This window comes from Propithecus coquereli, unplaced genomic scaffold (genome assembly GCF_000956105.1).
Source record: "Propithecus coquereli isolate 6110/MARCELLA unplaced genomic scaffold, Pcoq_1.0 Scaffold19, whole genome shotgun sequence".
Classification (NCBI taxonomy): Eukaryota; Metazoa; Chordata; class Mammalia; order Primates; family Indriidae; genus Propithecus; species Propithecus coquereli.
Window position 1 is genome coordinate 841,108 of NW_012143856.1, and position 13,886 is coordinate 854,993.

The window sequence follows — 13,886 nt, forward strand, 5'->3', positions numbered from 1 at the left end:
ACAGGTGCAACTTTGTAATAAGACTTTTTCCCTTTAGTCACCAGATTTTTCCTGTTGTATTTAAAGCCTGGAGCTTGTAAATCTAAAAAGGGCACTAAAGCTTGAAGGTAATGAAGCAGTTTGAATGTTGGTACACATGCCACGTTCAACAGCAGGGGCAGTACTGACTTTTGGAAGTATGTTGGGAAAAGTGTGGTGGGTCACCTGGCTGTCCACTACTGAGTATCCAGCCACCTTTGCTAAAGGCCAGAACACTCAAGCAGCGTCGTTAATCTGAGGGGTTCACAGCCTTCCCTCCAGGACAACTGAGGTAATGAGGTCTTCAGCTGGCCCAGACCACTGCTCTTGACCTGCTCAGAACTGTAATTCCTCCTGACCAGGAGTGAAGCAAGGCCTGGTTGCTGGGGTTGTGCAGTTCCCGGAATGGCACTTAACCCTGCTTTCCCCCGTGTATGGAATCCTCTCATTTCTTCTTCCTCAGGTCTGGAAGGGAGAAGAATGGCCTAGACTTGCTTTTACTATGCATGTGGGTGTGTCCTCTCAGAATAGGCCTGCTCATTTAGAAGCAAAAAGACTTAAGCTCGGTTTCATCTTTGGAACTTGAAAATTAGTCTTTAAAAAGAGCAACACTAAAATAAATGTTTAACTTATTACTTTTGCAATACATAGCTCCAATCACAGAAAATATATATACATATATATATATACATGCACATATAAATTTTTTTACGTTTTTTTTCATATTTACTCTAGGACACAAGTTGATTCTCACGAATCACAAAGAGGCCCTGTGTGCCCCTCAATCAGTATCAAGTTAAAAATTCCATCTCTGCTCTCCACAAGTTTTTCATAGCATTTTGAGTAAAGCTCATTGAGAGTTTTCCAGAGCAGATTCAAAATCAACTAACACTTATTGAAAGCTTTCAAAGTCCCAGGCTCTGTGCTGTATTTTACATATGTAGTGCCATTTAATCTTCACAGCAATCCCAATCCATCTCTGAGGCAGATGTTATTTCCTGTTGCAGATGAAAAATGACCTCTCGAGTGATATGTCTCAGGCTCATAGAAACAGTGACAGAGCGAAGGAGCTGTTCTTTTTATTTATTTATTCTTTTTTTTTTTTTTTTTTTTTTTTTTTTTTTTTTTTTTTTTAGAGACAGGGCTTTGCCATAATCTGGTCTTGAACTCCTTGGCTCAAGCAATCCTCCCACCTCAGCCTTCCCAAATGCTGGGATTACAGGCGTGAGCCACCAGGCCCAGCCCAGAGCTGCTATTTTAAGTCGCGTCTTTTTACAAAGCCACAGCCTCATTCCATGAGCCACACTGCCCTCTACAGGCCAGACCATGATAATATGGGCACCAATGGGAGAAAGTGGACTTGGCCATGAAGCAAGAACAGGCAGATGGAACCAATTCAAGCCAAATGAGACTGAGAACGTCTCCAAACAATCCAAAGACTTTTCAGGATTTATCTTCAAGGGTATGATAATGATTTCTGGAGAGTTTAGAATGTACCATGGTATAGTTTCTTTCCACAATATCCTATTAGACAAATTACAGAGCTCTCAAAGCTGGAAATTAAAAGCACTGTCTATTTTATCACATGAAATTGATTGATAAAAAATATACAAAGCATTTTCCACTGTTGTACTCTGTGAAGTAACTAATATTTTTAAGGTAAAAAAATACTCTTTTTTTCTCACTTTGATACCCACAAATTCCATTTCCCCATAACAGTTGCAGTTCAAAACTCCTATTCGTAAGGCAACTTTTTCTGTTACTACATGATACACTGTGGTATAAGGGCTTTTAATATGCAAATCGTTAACATAACTTAATATTATCTTCCCTCCTGTTGCTCTTTAATTTGGAATTGAACAGCTGAAGTTTGAGGTTTTAATCAAAGAGCATTGAATAAAGCAATTTATAAAATCAAATAAGCATTTTTCAATTGTTTCATTCACTGTTTATACCTACCAAATTGTAAAATAGTCCTTAAAAAGCATTAACTGATTGCTACCCCCACAGCTTGACCATGTCTAAATGCTGACTTATTTTCATGTGGTACAGTATAGGAGAGGAATGAAGCATGCCAGCTTCAGCCCAAGGTGTAACCCAAGGCAACTTAGCTATCTCTTTAAGTTTCATTTTCATCATCTGTAAAATGGAGACAATAGTGCCTCCTTCATATGGCCATTGAGAGGATTAGACAAGATAATTCGCGCTAAGTATTAGCAAAGTACCTGGCACATAACAAGTGCTCAGCTCTTATTAAGATGATGGATTTGAGAGATCATATTTAAACATTACTGTTACATATATATATTTTAAAGCAGAAATATTCTAAAAATTCTATTAACCATTATGCCTAGCCAAAACAATCAGAGCAGAAGCATGCAGAAGCATCATTCTCAGCTTAGCACAGAGACTCAACCAGATCAGGGAGCTGATTCCCCATGTGGTGCATACCTGGGGCAAACAGCTAAGATAGGCAGTAAGTGCAGTTATTATAGGCATAACGGGTGGGGAGCAGCTGGCAAGGCCCTGGAACAAGGTAAGGGCATGTTAGCCTCCAGTCAAGGCTGTGTTAGAGGTTAGTAGAAGGAGGGCAGGGACTTGGGACAAGACAGGCAGTTGATCAGACTTGAGAAGATAGAAAATGGTCTAGGCAGCAACAGCAATAGATCAAATCCAGAGAAAGAGGGCTGAGCTTCAACAACCTAGAAAAATCAAGCGGGAGTCAGGGCCTGGAGAACTCCCGAGACAGTCACCTTACTGAAAGCATTTGACTTGGACTGAAGGCTTTTAACATTAAAGTTCCAAATGGACTCACTGGTTGTTACAGGAAACTCAATTCTTTAAGACAGGCTTAGTTAGTCACTGCGAGCCAGGGGTCACTGTATTCCCTCCATAAACTTGAAGTCCACTCATTGGAGGTTGAAAAACCAAATCTTCCAACCTAGGGCTCCCTGAGAGTATTACGAAACCAGTGGGTCTGGAAGGCTGGCCAAGGTAGAGCAAAATCACCTTCCTTTCATTGGGCAGCTTGTCCCCAGGTTGCTGCAACTCCTGAGAGATGTAAGGATAAATCTTCCCCAAAGGGGCCCTAGCAAACTGATGATCACAGGAGATAAAACAAGCTTAGCTAGCTAGCTATACCAACTCCAAACAACTAAGCAGATTTTTTTTAAAATTATGACTTGGATATTTTACCTACACGACAAACTGGAGACTTGGGAATGTCCCAACCTCTTATTTTCATATTTTATTCTGTACATTTAGTGCTACATCATTGTCATCATCAATTTTTAAATCATTATTATAATCAATAACTTCTATTAGAATTCTGGGCAGGGTCTGCTTGCTTTCTGATGGTAAATTCCAATAATGCTTTTGAAAATATGCTTTGATTCTCACCTTTTATAAGCAATCAAAGAAGAGACAGACTTCCGCACACTGAATAGAGTCGTCCTCGCCCCATGAGCACAGAGCTAGAGGGGTGACATGGTGGGGCTGCAAGATGCCACTCCCAGTGCAGGCTGACAAACCTTATGGGAAACCAAATGGGTGGGAACACTTGAGGGGGGGAAATTTCTACTAAATAAATCAGGCGACCTGGAGACTAGGTTAAATTAAATAAGGTAAAACTGTTAGTGAAACTGTGAAAAGACATAAATGAACCCTATGACTCATGAGCTGGGAAGAACACTCACTCATGCACAAAACACTTGAGGCGCCAGAGTCAAAGTGGCGCAGCAGCATAAACGTAAAGCAAACATATGTTCTTCTAGGATTTCAATCAAACCGAAGGTTAAGCAACTTAAAACAACATTAAAACCATCAGACATCACTGGACTCAACAGCGGTTGATAATTGTCCTAAATTGGGGCTGTGAGAAAGTACAAAGGCAGTAAATACAAACCTTTAACTCACAAAGTGATTTCTAACATTGAGCTTCCATCATTGAAATCATATCTTCAAAGTCATGTAATTTTCACTTTCTATTGGCATTTGCAGCAAAGGCATCCTAAACACTCAATTTTCACTTTCTTTTTTACTCACAAATCATGGGATATATGCAAACTCAGTCCTGGCATTTTCCGGTGTGGTTCACGACTGCCCTCTAGTGATAGTGAGGTCAATTGGGAAGCCATTTCCCCCCAAAATTGTCTTAAAAAGTCAAGATTCATTAAATGTTCAATTTTTGCTGTCAGTTAAAAATAGATCTTCTGCTACTTTTATTTGCACCACTACAAACTCAACTTATTTCCTCTCTTTAACATCCAATATTTAGATACAACGGTTCATTAAAGAATATACAATGTAATCATCTGAGAACATTTCAAACAAAGTGACTTTAGCTTGATCCCAATGTGAATATATTGTTTTGAGTACTGGGAAACCCAATAAACATGATAACCAAGTAGTAAAGGAAGATATTTTTTAAATAATATGCATGTATAATTACTTCATTTCTTCCCAACTTTTCAGCGTTTCGATCACTGGCTATAAATGATCACAGTGGCTAAATCCATAAAATTCTCATTTATAAGCTCCTGGTCATTGATTTCCTCATGCTTGGTGCTTTTTAAAAATAAAACTTTCAGCAGATTCCTTTATTCCTTCACCATGTACCCCAGAGCTCTTGAGCTGGTGGCCTGTAGGCTGATTGTGGTCTGCAGGTGTGGTCTGTTTACCTTTTAAATTTTCTTATTGGTTCCTTAAAAATATGGATCTCCGCCCTCTCCTGAAGAAAGAAAGCTGCATTTGGCAATGACTGTGCTGTATCCCCACACAGTGACACACTTCCAGGAGCCAAGCGTGCTGCCCTCCAGGCGAGGCCTGCGTTCTCCGCAGGCATAACTCAGCCACGTCAGTCATGAGGGTTACTTACCTGGCCCCTATAGGCATTTGAGTTACAACCTGTGGGTTTTTGACTGCTTTCAATTCCTCCTGTAAAAGTTCCCTTTCTGGTCCTTAAAATCAAGCTAATCTTCTATCATATTACCACTACACAATGCTACCAGAGGCACATACTAAAAACAAAAACAACAACAAAATAACACATGCTGTTAAAAGAAAAAAACACCTCAGTAACAGAGGAAGGAGAATACACAAACGAGTTTAGGTAGATTTGAAATGCAATCCGTTTTCTCCAGACTTAATAAAACTCACTTTGTGTTTATGAATTGTGTCTCTGTTTCGAGGTGTCAAAGCCCTCACCACGGGTTCCTGTGTAGCAGCTAAGCAAAGTAGATTCTCACTGTCACAAACCATCTGCTCGCATCCCAGGATTTCTCTCTTGGGACCAAAGCCCAGGTTATCAGCAGGAGCGGCAAGTCAGGCCATGAAAACAGAAATGTGACACTCACGGGTGTGCTGCTGTCAGAAAAGGTGTTCATGGAAACGGAGCTGCTCAGCTTTCCTGAGGAGACGGAGGGTGGGGATGGGCTCCTCTTCTCCAGGGGGTCCTGCCGCTGCAGGTACTCACGCCATGCCCGCTGAATGCTAGAAACAAACAAAAACACCCAGCACACACACTGTCACTCCCAGGTCACAGCCCACAGACTCAGAAAAGCACGAGGAGCCTGAGGGATTGGCTTTGGAGGCAGGGGAAGGTGTAACATAGAATGCCATGCCGGAAATCGGAAGACCTGAACTCTGACTCCACTTCAGCCACTGAGCCTGTCTCCCTATATTACTAGTTTGACTTTCACAGACTTGACTGGGAGAAATCAGCCTAAAAGAGTCAACTCAGTCAGAAAAATTCATCGGTCAAAGTCAAACTAGTTTGTACACATAAATGTACTTTGATTTATGAGACACAAAAATCTTTCAACTTCTCATCTTATATTTCAAATGGAAATACTACATGGACTATTAGTTATTCATTTCTTCAGTATGTCACTGGTGAGGGACCATGTCGTGCCAGGGTCAGGCCTAGGCTCTAGACAGGGACTCTGTCGTCTGTACACAGCTCCAGGGGTGCCATCGGCATAGACCTCAAAGTGAAGGATGTCTGTGATGCTGTCCAGTGCCGTATGCAGGGCCAATGCAGTGGCCCTGCTCTGAAAACAAGACATACAAGAGCACTGTGGTTTGTGTGTGGGTTTTACATGCTGTGGAAGGAAACATGTAATATGCAATACATAAAGAAATGGACAGAGAATTAATATAACATGTGATTATGTGGCTACTTGAAATTTCACCTAAAGAAGTCCTTTATGTCCTGTGATTGGTATCAGAAAAAGTCATCTTCTACTTTGGATAATAGCATAAGCTAAGTCATTTTTCCCCACAGACTGGCTTCTCATATTTGAGATAACATCTAAGTTTTCACAGGTGTTCGGTGAACACAATCTAACCTTTCCTGGGACTTAGCTGGACGTGCAGACCAACTGTCAGGATTCAGCCTTTCAAAACAGTTTAAAATAGTTGCATTAGTTCCATCACTATATTTCTAGACTCTGGGAAGCATCTGATCTTCTGTAATTCTCCCACATACAACCTGGGTTATTAAAGTTGTTTCTATATAGACAAATTGATTTATTTTCATTTGGCTGGAATAGTTTAAAGACCATCAATTCTCAATAGTCACAGGATGTGAAGAATATATAAATGCTACCACATTAATAAATCTGTATTTTTTCCCTAATTTATTCAGGCTGTGTGAATTATAATGCTCAAGGAAAAGTCCAGAAGCTACAGGGAAAATAATATCTTTGGATCAGAGGCCAGTTCCCTGAAACTAAGAAATTTAAGCTTTAGGGGCTCTTATATGGAGGCCGGGAGCCTCTTCCAAGGGGACCTTTGTGAGGGGTTCTTCATGATTTGTATATAATTGCAAAAGTAAGATATTTCTTAGGATTTCTAAGGATCCTCCAAATATACTTCAAGTCCCACTAAAGCAGGATCTGACCATGCTTTAGTCAGATTTATTATTATATTTTGTCACCATTTTATTATGTAATGCTTCCTCAAAATGCATTCTTATTTACTTGTTTTTCTTTGATTTAAAGATTTTAGGCAGAATCTGAAAGAAAGTTTGGTAAAATTACCTGCCCAAGCTTGGTAGTCTTGTTGCTACCTCAGAACCATTTTATTAGGGAGCAGTGAACTTTTAGAGGCTGTTAGTGATTTCTACATTATCTGAGGTGCTTGGGGTAACCCAGAGCCCAGGTGACACATTCTGCCACCTGAAGGACCCTAAAGTCTGAAAACCTGCCCATCGAGGGCTCAAAATGTGTAACATTTTAAAGGCAGTTACAAAATTAGAAAATGTTAACAATCCATAGACCACTCACAAGTTTATAAGACTTTGCTATCCCTTTTTTTTTTTTTAATCACCTTCATTATTCAGAAAACGGAAAATGTAGTGGCCATTTGAAGCATTACATTTTAGCGTGTTAAACACCTGGGGGCGGTGTGACACCTTTAAAAAAATACAATGTTGGGCGAAACAGAGATGAGAGGTTTACAAAGGTGCATTTGCATGCAAGCATTGCCTTTTCCCTCCTAGTTTTGTGGAATCTGAAAAGTGGCATATCATTTTTCCTTCAGTCACATATGGAGAAGACAGTGTTTTTTTTCTTCCTAGTGGACACCTTTCTTTTTTAACTGATGAGATGACAATATTAAATATCTTTTAAATGAATATTAAAAACACCTCTATACTCACTGATTTTCTTAATATAAGAGCTATTTTATATTTGAACATTTACCTTATAGTCATTGTGCACATATATGAAAACAACTTTAGTTATCTGAAAGCATATTACACTATTCTTTTTAAAACTTAATGTGATATGATATAAATATTTCATATGTACTACTTGTCCTTCATAATTACATTTTTAAGGACTGGCTGACAGGCTGGGCATGTGTTTAAAATAGCACTGGGGGTTAAAAATGACTGGCTGGTCATATCATACGAGACTATTACCCTAAATTGCCACATTGTTTTTTAAATGGTGGAACCATGCTTTTTTACTCTCTGTATCACAGAAAAGTGTTTACATCACCCACTATTTACTGCCTATGGCCACAACTAGGACATAACCTTCAAAGATTAAGCTCTTCTAATATTAAGCTCTCTTAATACCATCTCCAAATGTTATTTTACTGTAAGAGGAAATTAAAATGTAGAAGCACCTTGGTTCCCAGTCATAAGGAATCACTTTTCAGCCTTCTCGTCCTAGCTTTACAATAATTCCTACTCACGAGTCTCCTTTATGTCTGCAGAGTAAATTACAGACTACCTTGACATTTTTATTTTTCAAACTAAGCAATGCTATCATTATAATTCTTTAAAGGTTTGTTGGAGTAAGAAAGCACATTTTGTGTGTTCCTATATTTTGAATTACAAATAAAGTATAGGAGTTGACTTCTAAACAGATGATAAATACAATTTTCAATAATTTTTCAACTAGGTCAATTCCTATCTATCTTCTCTCATATCAGGGATGGCAAAATCTGCCTGCTTCTGCCCTTCTATATGTCCCTTGTGTTTTACAGTGCAGATGGCTCCCTTGTGCACTCACAGTCACACTGGGGACTCAGAGCCTAGGCATTCCTGGCTGCCAATAGATGTTCTTACACAGAAGAGTCGAAGAGAGAGCTCTCAGAGAGCTGGGTGGCTAGAGAATGTTTGAGGAAGTCTTAGTATTTTAATTAGGCCTTCAAGCATGCATGGTATTTAGATTGATAGGGAAGAAGAATAAAGATCTTTGGGCAAAGATATGGAGGTGAGGGCAGTGGGCAGGAGGCAGGAGGGGCCCAGAGAAGAGCTGAGGAGGATCTCAGAGGCTGCCTAGGGCCAGGCTGGGGGCAGGCTCGGCAGTGAGGAGGAACCCTGTCTTGGCACAGTTGATTGTTGTCAAGAATAGACAGAAATCTAGATTTTTATGAGAAAGTTACTATTTCTTAAATGTTACTAATTTTAAATTTTTCAAAATACACTATACTCTAAGTAGGCTGAATATGGGGATGGTCAAAAGAGGACACCATCAAAGAGGACACATCAAGTCTGAGTATTTTGGAGACAGTAGCTAATACACATATAGCCCTTTTTGTGTTCACTCTCCCACTCAATCCTTACCACAAGTGGGCTGTGAGGAAGTCACTATTATTACCACAGTGGTAGATTTTGCCTGCCCAACATTAATTTCTTTTTTGGTTTATTCCAGAGCCCATTTTCCTTTGGGGACTTACCAACTCTCAATCCATGGGCTTTGGATGAAGTAGATCCTACCCCACCACCATAGAGGGTGGCCTGTGCACCTCGGCTGACCAACTAGAGAGTTCAAGCCAAGCCTGTTAAAGACTACCCTGGACATTTTCCTGAAATTACTGAGAAAGAGGCCCTCTCTTTCATCTGGAGTGTTTCAGTGGGTAGGATGTAAGCCTAGAGCTGTCAGTGGCTGCTTTGTCTAGATGTTGGGAGAGCCTGTGTGAGAACGAAGACATCGTGGAGAGCAGAGCTCACAGAAGAAGAAAGACAACATGCCTGACGACCTCACCTGACTACCTGGGTCTTACTGTGCTTGAAGCACATTAGCCCATGGGTGTTTCTGTTATGTGATCCAATAGATTGTTTTTTAATACATAAATTAGTTTGAATTGAATTTCTGTTACTTACAATCAAGAGTCTTGGCCAAGTCTCAGGGAACAAGATGGGGACTAACCATCATCATCAGCACGTGGACCAGGTCCCCATCTGCCCATCACATTGTGCTCCCTCCTCATGGGTCATCAAAAGCCAGAAACAAGAAGCAAGATGGCGGCTTTGGCTTGTCACATACTGACTTTGAGTGGGTGGAGTGGAACTCCTTTTTGTTTAAGCCTGTTTGTTAAATTTTCTATGTGCAGTGAAAAGCTATCCTAACAGATATGTCATGATTTCATTATCTGGTGTCTTCCCCAACCCTGTGTCCTGATATAAACTTGCCCAAATAAAGTGAAGACAGGTTTTCCACAGAAACTGCCCCATATCTCTAGCCTGCTTCCCTTCCAATCTATCTTATCAGTTTGCAATGTTTGACTTCACTCCCTCCTTCCTGTGCATCGTGGACTTGTGCTCTCCCAGATATTGCTGCAGATCTCTTCACCAATACCCGAGACCACCTTGACTGTCAAGGACCCCCAACTCCCTCATGGATGAGAAAATGAGTAACTTGAGTCCTGGATCCATAACACTCTTTTCTTTCTGAGGACTGAGAAGGCACTTCAGAAACAATGTACACAAGGGGTCATTAAGTCTATAAAAGAGAATAGTAGCCCCGAGATGGTTAATATTAAACACTCACAAAGAAGAGTATCTGGTTAGGCCAATCAAAGTGTCTCTTTTCCAACAAGTCCTCTTCGCCTACTAGATTTGAAAACCCTTGGGGGCAGTGAGCACTCTGCAGTTCTGGGAATGTGGTGAGTAGGTGATTAACAAATGTATTCTTCTAACATTGTATCCCAGAAATAGCTCAAAGAAGAAAAAGTTTTACCTCTTGAAGAGGTGTGTTTAGGGTGATAGAGGTTCTTGTTTGGTTTACATTTCCTTAGCTGTAGCCTTAGGCAAAATACACACCGGGCTATCTTTTGCTTCTCCACAAAATCAGAATAACAATAACTTCTTTATAATTCTTGCAAGAAGTCAAGGATAATGTATATAAGACACTTCTCCTCAAATTTGACAAATAGAGGTCCTAGATAAATTATTATAATTACTTAAGGAAAGGACATATCTAACACTTTCATATATTTTAAAATAATGTACAAATCATATACATTGATACGATATACTGCATTCCTATGGATCCTTAATGGCAATATTTTATTAGCCCAAGTTACATAAAAATATGTTTGGTAAAGATACAAAAAGGTAAACAATTTTCTTGGATTTTCTCATTGAAAGCTCACTACAATCCTATAAGACATGTTAATGTCCTCATTTTACAGAGGAGTGCAACTGAGGCCCAGAGAGGTCGTCAGTGTTCCCAAGGTCACACAGTGGGTAGCAAGCAAAGCTAAGATTCAAACTTAGGTTGCTCAGATTTCAAAGTCTGCTCTCAACCGCTCTCCTCTCATATCTTCTTTTAACTAAACTTTTGACTAAAGCATTGCTCTCAGACAAATGCAATTTAACAAGTCTTTATTGAGAAACATCTTTAAAATTCTTCTCTCTCTCTCTCCTTTATAGAATCTAAATGTTGTTCCATCATGAAATCAAATACGTTAATAAAAATTTAGGAAAGGAATTGAACATATTTAATGAGCGAACTTTTAAAAGATGATTTGCATTCAATACGTCTCTATGTTTCTCCACAAAATAAATATATTGTTAAAACATAAGGAAAGGGATTGTACAGAATTAAGGAACAACTTTTAAATGAGGGCCTGTCTTGGGAACATCTGTTTTAGATCTTGCTACAACATGAAAAGTGTTATTGCAACACGAAGGGCAGCGGCTTGACGGGGTCTGGGGCGTCTGCTCCTTCCTTCGCCGTGAGGCCTTCTCAGTAACCCGCGCCCCTTCACGGGCGCCTGCATCCCCCACATCTTGTTCCAGCCTTGGCTCTTAAGAACGCACTCATCTTCAGTCTTAGAGTTGTGCAGAGAGCCTTTATTTTGGTTCACTATTATTTTGCTTTCACTAAATTTTCTGACTTGAGACATTTGCCTTTGAATGATCTTCAGAAAACCTGCCTTTCACCTCCCCAAATGCCTTTTCATCAATAGCTGTGCCGTCTTGACTGCTTTTGCCCTTTTGATGTGGTACTTCCATCCTCCAAGTATGAAACTCAAAATTACTTCTTAGCAGGCACATTCATGAACCAGGTAAGGCACCTTTTCTGACGCTTCCTCTAAATTCTTCACCCTACACACACACACATACACACACACACACACACACACACACACACACTCTTTCACTGAGCTTCACTTTCTGACAGGCCTCTGCTTCCTTCCACTAACACTTGGCACTGCTACACGCAGGTTTATCCTTTCTCATAAATTACTTCCTTTTCATGTTGTCTTGAGTATAAATAACCATTTGAGATCCTTTGCTGCCTGTCCTTCTCCCATCCTGGGGTTCCCACCTGTGCAGGTATACAGTGGAGGCAGCCCACACCTGAGAACAGTTCTCATCTTGCCTTATCTTTTACATTCAGAAATTGGCCTGCCAAGGTACCTGCCACGCTCCCTCAGCCCTCAGGGCTTGCTGGTACTGGACTGTCCAAACACCCTGTATTGGAACCTACAACTCTCTTCTCAGCAGTGAGGGGAGAGGAGAGTCTTCAGAACAGCAGATTCTACAGTGTAGTGACCCTTTCTTCATTCTGTCTCTGGAAGGAGGTAGATATTCACTTGGTCACCACCAACGGAAATCAGAAGGCCCTAAGAGGAAGCCTGTGATGGTGGAGGGTGACCCTGGAACTTCAGATGAGGACCCATCTTTCATACCCAATGATCTGCAGGTCTAAGGAACCTCCCTTGGGAAGCAGGAGCTAGAGTATCCTAAGATTCCCGTTGAGGATGCCGAGGCTGGCCATGGGAAGGCACTGCTGGGCTGGTCACGGGACACAGCCCCAGCAAAGCCAGGGGCAAATCCCAATGAGGGCAGCCTACACCATTGGGAGGGGAGGTAGGGGAGACTCAATGACCCCTTGGTTCAGGGTCCTAAGACTTAGAGCTATTTAAAAGGAAACAGCTGCTTGAGAGTGAAAGTGTTTGCCACTGATGGGAAACCTGGGGCAGCTCTGGTGTTCATGACATGGGGGGTGGGAGAAGTGATACCAACAGAGGAAAGGAGGAGGAAGGAGGAGAGAAGAAAGGGCAGAAAGAGGAGAGGGAGGAGAAGGGAAAAGACAACACCGCAGTAGGAAAGGTCTCATGTGTAAGGAGGAGATGTTCAACCAGCCAGGAGAGTTAAGAATTTAATAACCAGATTAGACAAAAGTCACTGAACCAGACTAAATTCTCCAATGGGACTCAGATTCTATTATTGGGGAAGATTAATATTTCTTTGTTTCATCCCTCTCCAGTGAGTAGAAATGGGGTTCACTGTTATTAAAAGAGATAAAAACCATTCTGTTTGTTCCACATTGAGCTGAGACTCCTCCGTCAAATCAGCAAACATAAAATTATAAAACTCGGGCTCTTTGAGTTGGCTGGAATCCTCGGCACACAAGTTTTTTCTCTGCCTCCGCCTCCTCCTAGCATGTTCCCCTCTGCCTCTACATAATGGAGATGATAGAAACTAAAAAAGACCGAGGAGATTTCCTAAGTTTGGCAGTCAAATTAAACACTCAAATTTTTCATACACAAACTTTCCTTTCTAGCACTTTTTCATTTAATAGGACCTTATCCTTATGGGAAAATTCCTAATGATAAAGCAACCGATGTTTGCAAACTAATGACTTGTGTAGTGAGGCTGACACACTGCTTACATAAAATGAATTGATAGCCTGATTTGTTTTGCATTTAGTAAGTGTGACACAGCTTCCTAGCAGGGGACCCCACTGGCTCAGAAACCTGGTTTGGACTTTATCTTGAGAGGTAGCCTTATGTGTTCATGCAGAAGCAAGCTTTTTACTGATGACTAAGGTTAACATAGATTTATGGGGGTGTGTATTAATATTTGCTTTTATCCAGTAAGATATTATATATCTATGTAATTTCTGTTTCAATTCCTAAATCCAGCAAAGAATTATTTTTCTTCAAAGTTGTAGACCTCAAAGCACTCTTCTTAATTGTAACTTTTTTCTAAAATATCCCTTCTTGGTTTTTTTTTGCAAATGATAGTGATTCTGGCCAAGCTCAGACATGTTTAAATTCTCAGATACATGCTTCTCGGAGTGGTAAGCTGAGTGTGTGTGTGTGTGTGTGTGTGTGTG

At 40.6% G+C, this 13,886-nt stretch overlaps 1 protein-coding gene across 1 annotated transcript in view; it reads right to left on the reverse strand.

The window, feature by feature from the left end:
- The window catches only part of LOC105809167 (schwannomin-interacting protein 1), an 886,964-nt gene that overhangs the window by 658,828 nt on the left and 214,250 nt on the right, over positions 1 to 13,886 (reverse strand). The window contains exon 3 of the mRNA XM_012642921.1: positions 5,373 to 5,508. Coding sequence (XP_012498375.1) covers positions 5,373 to 5,508 — 136 coding nt within the window. The remainder of the gene's footprint in view (positions 1 to 5,372; positions 5,509 to 13,886) is intronic.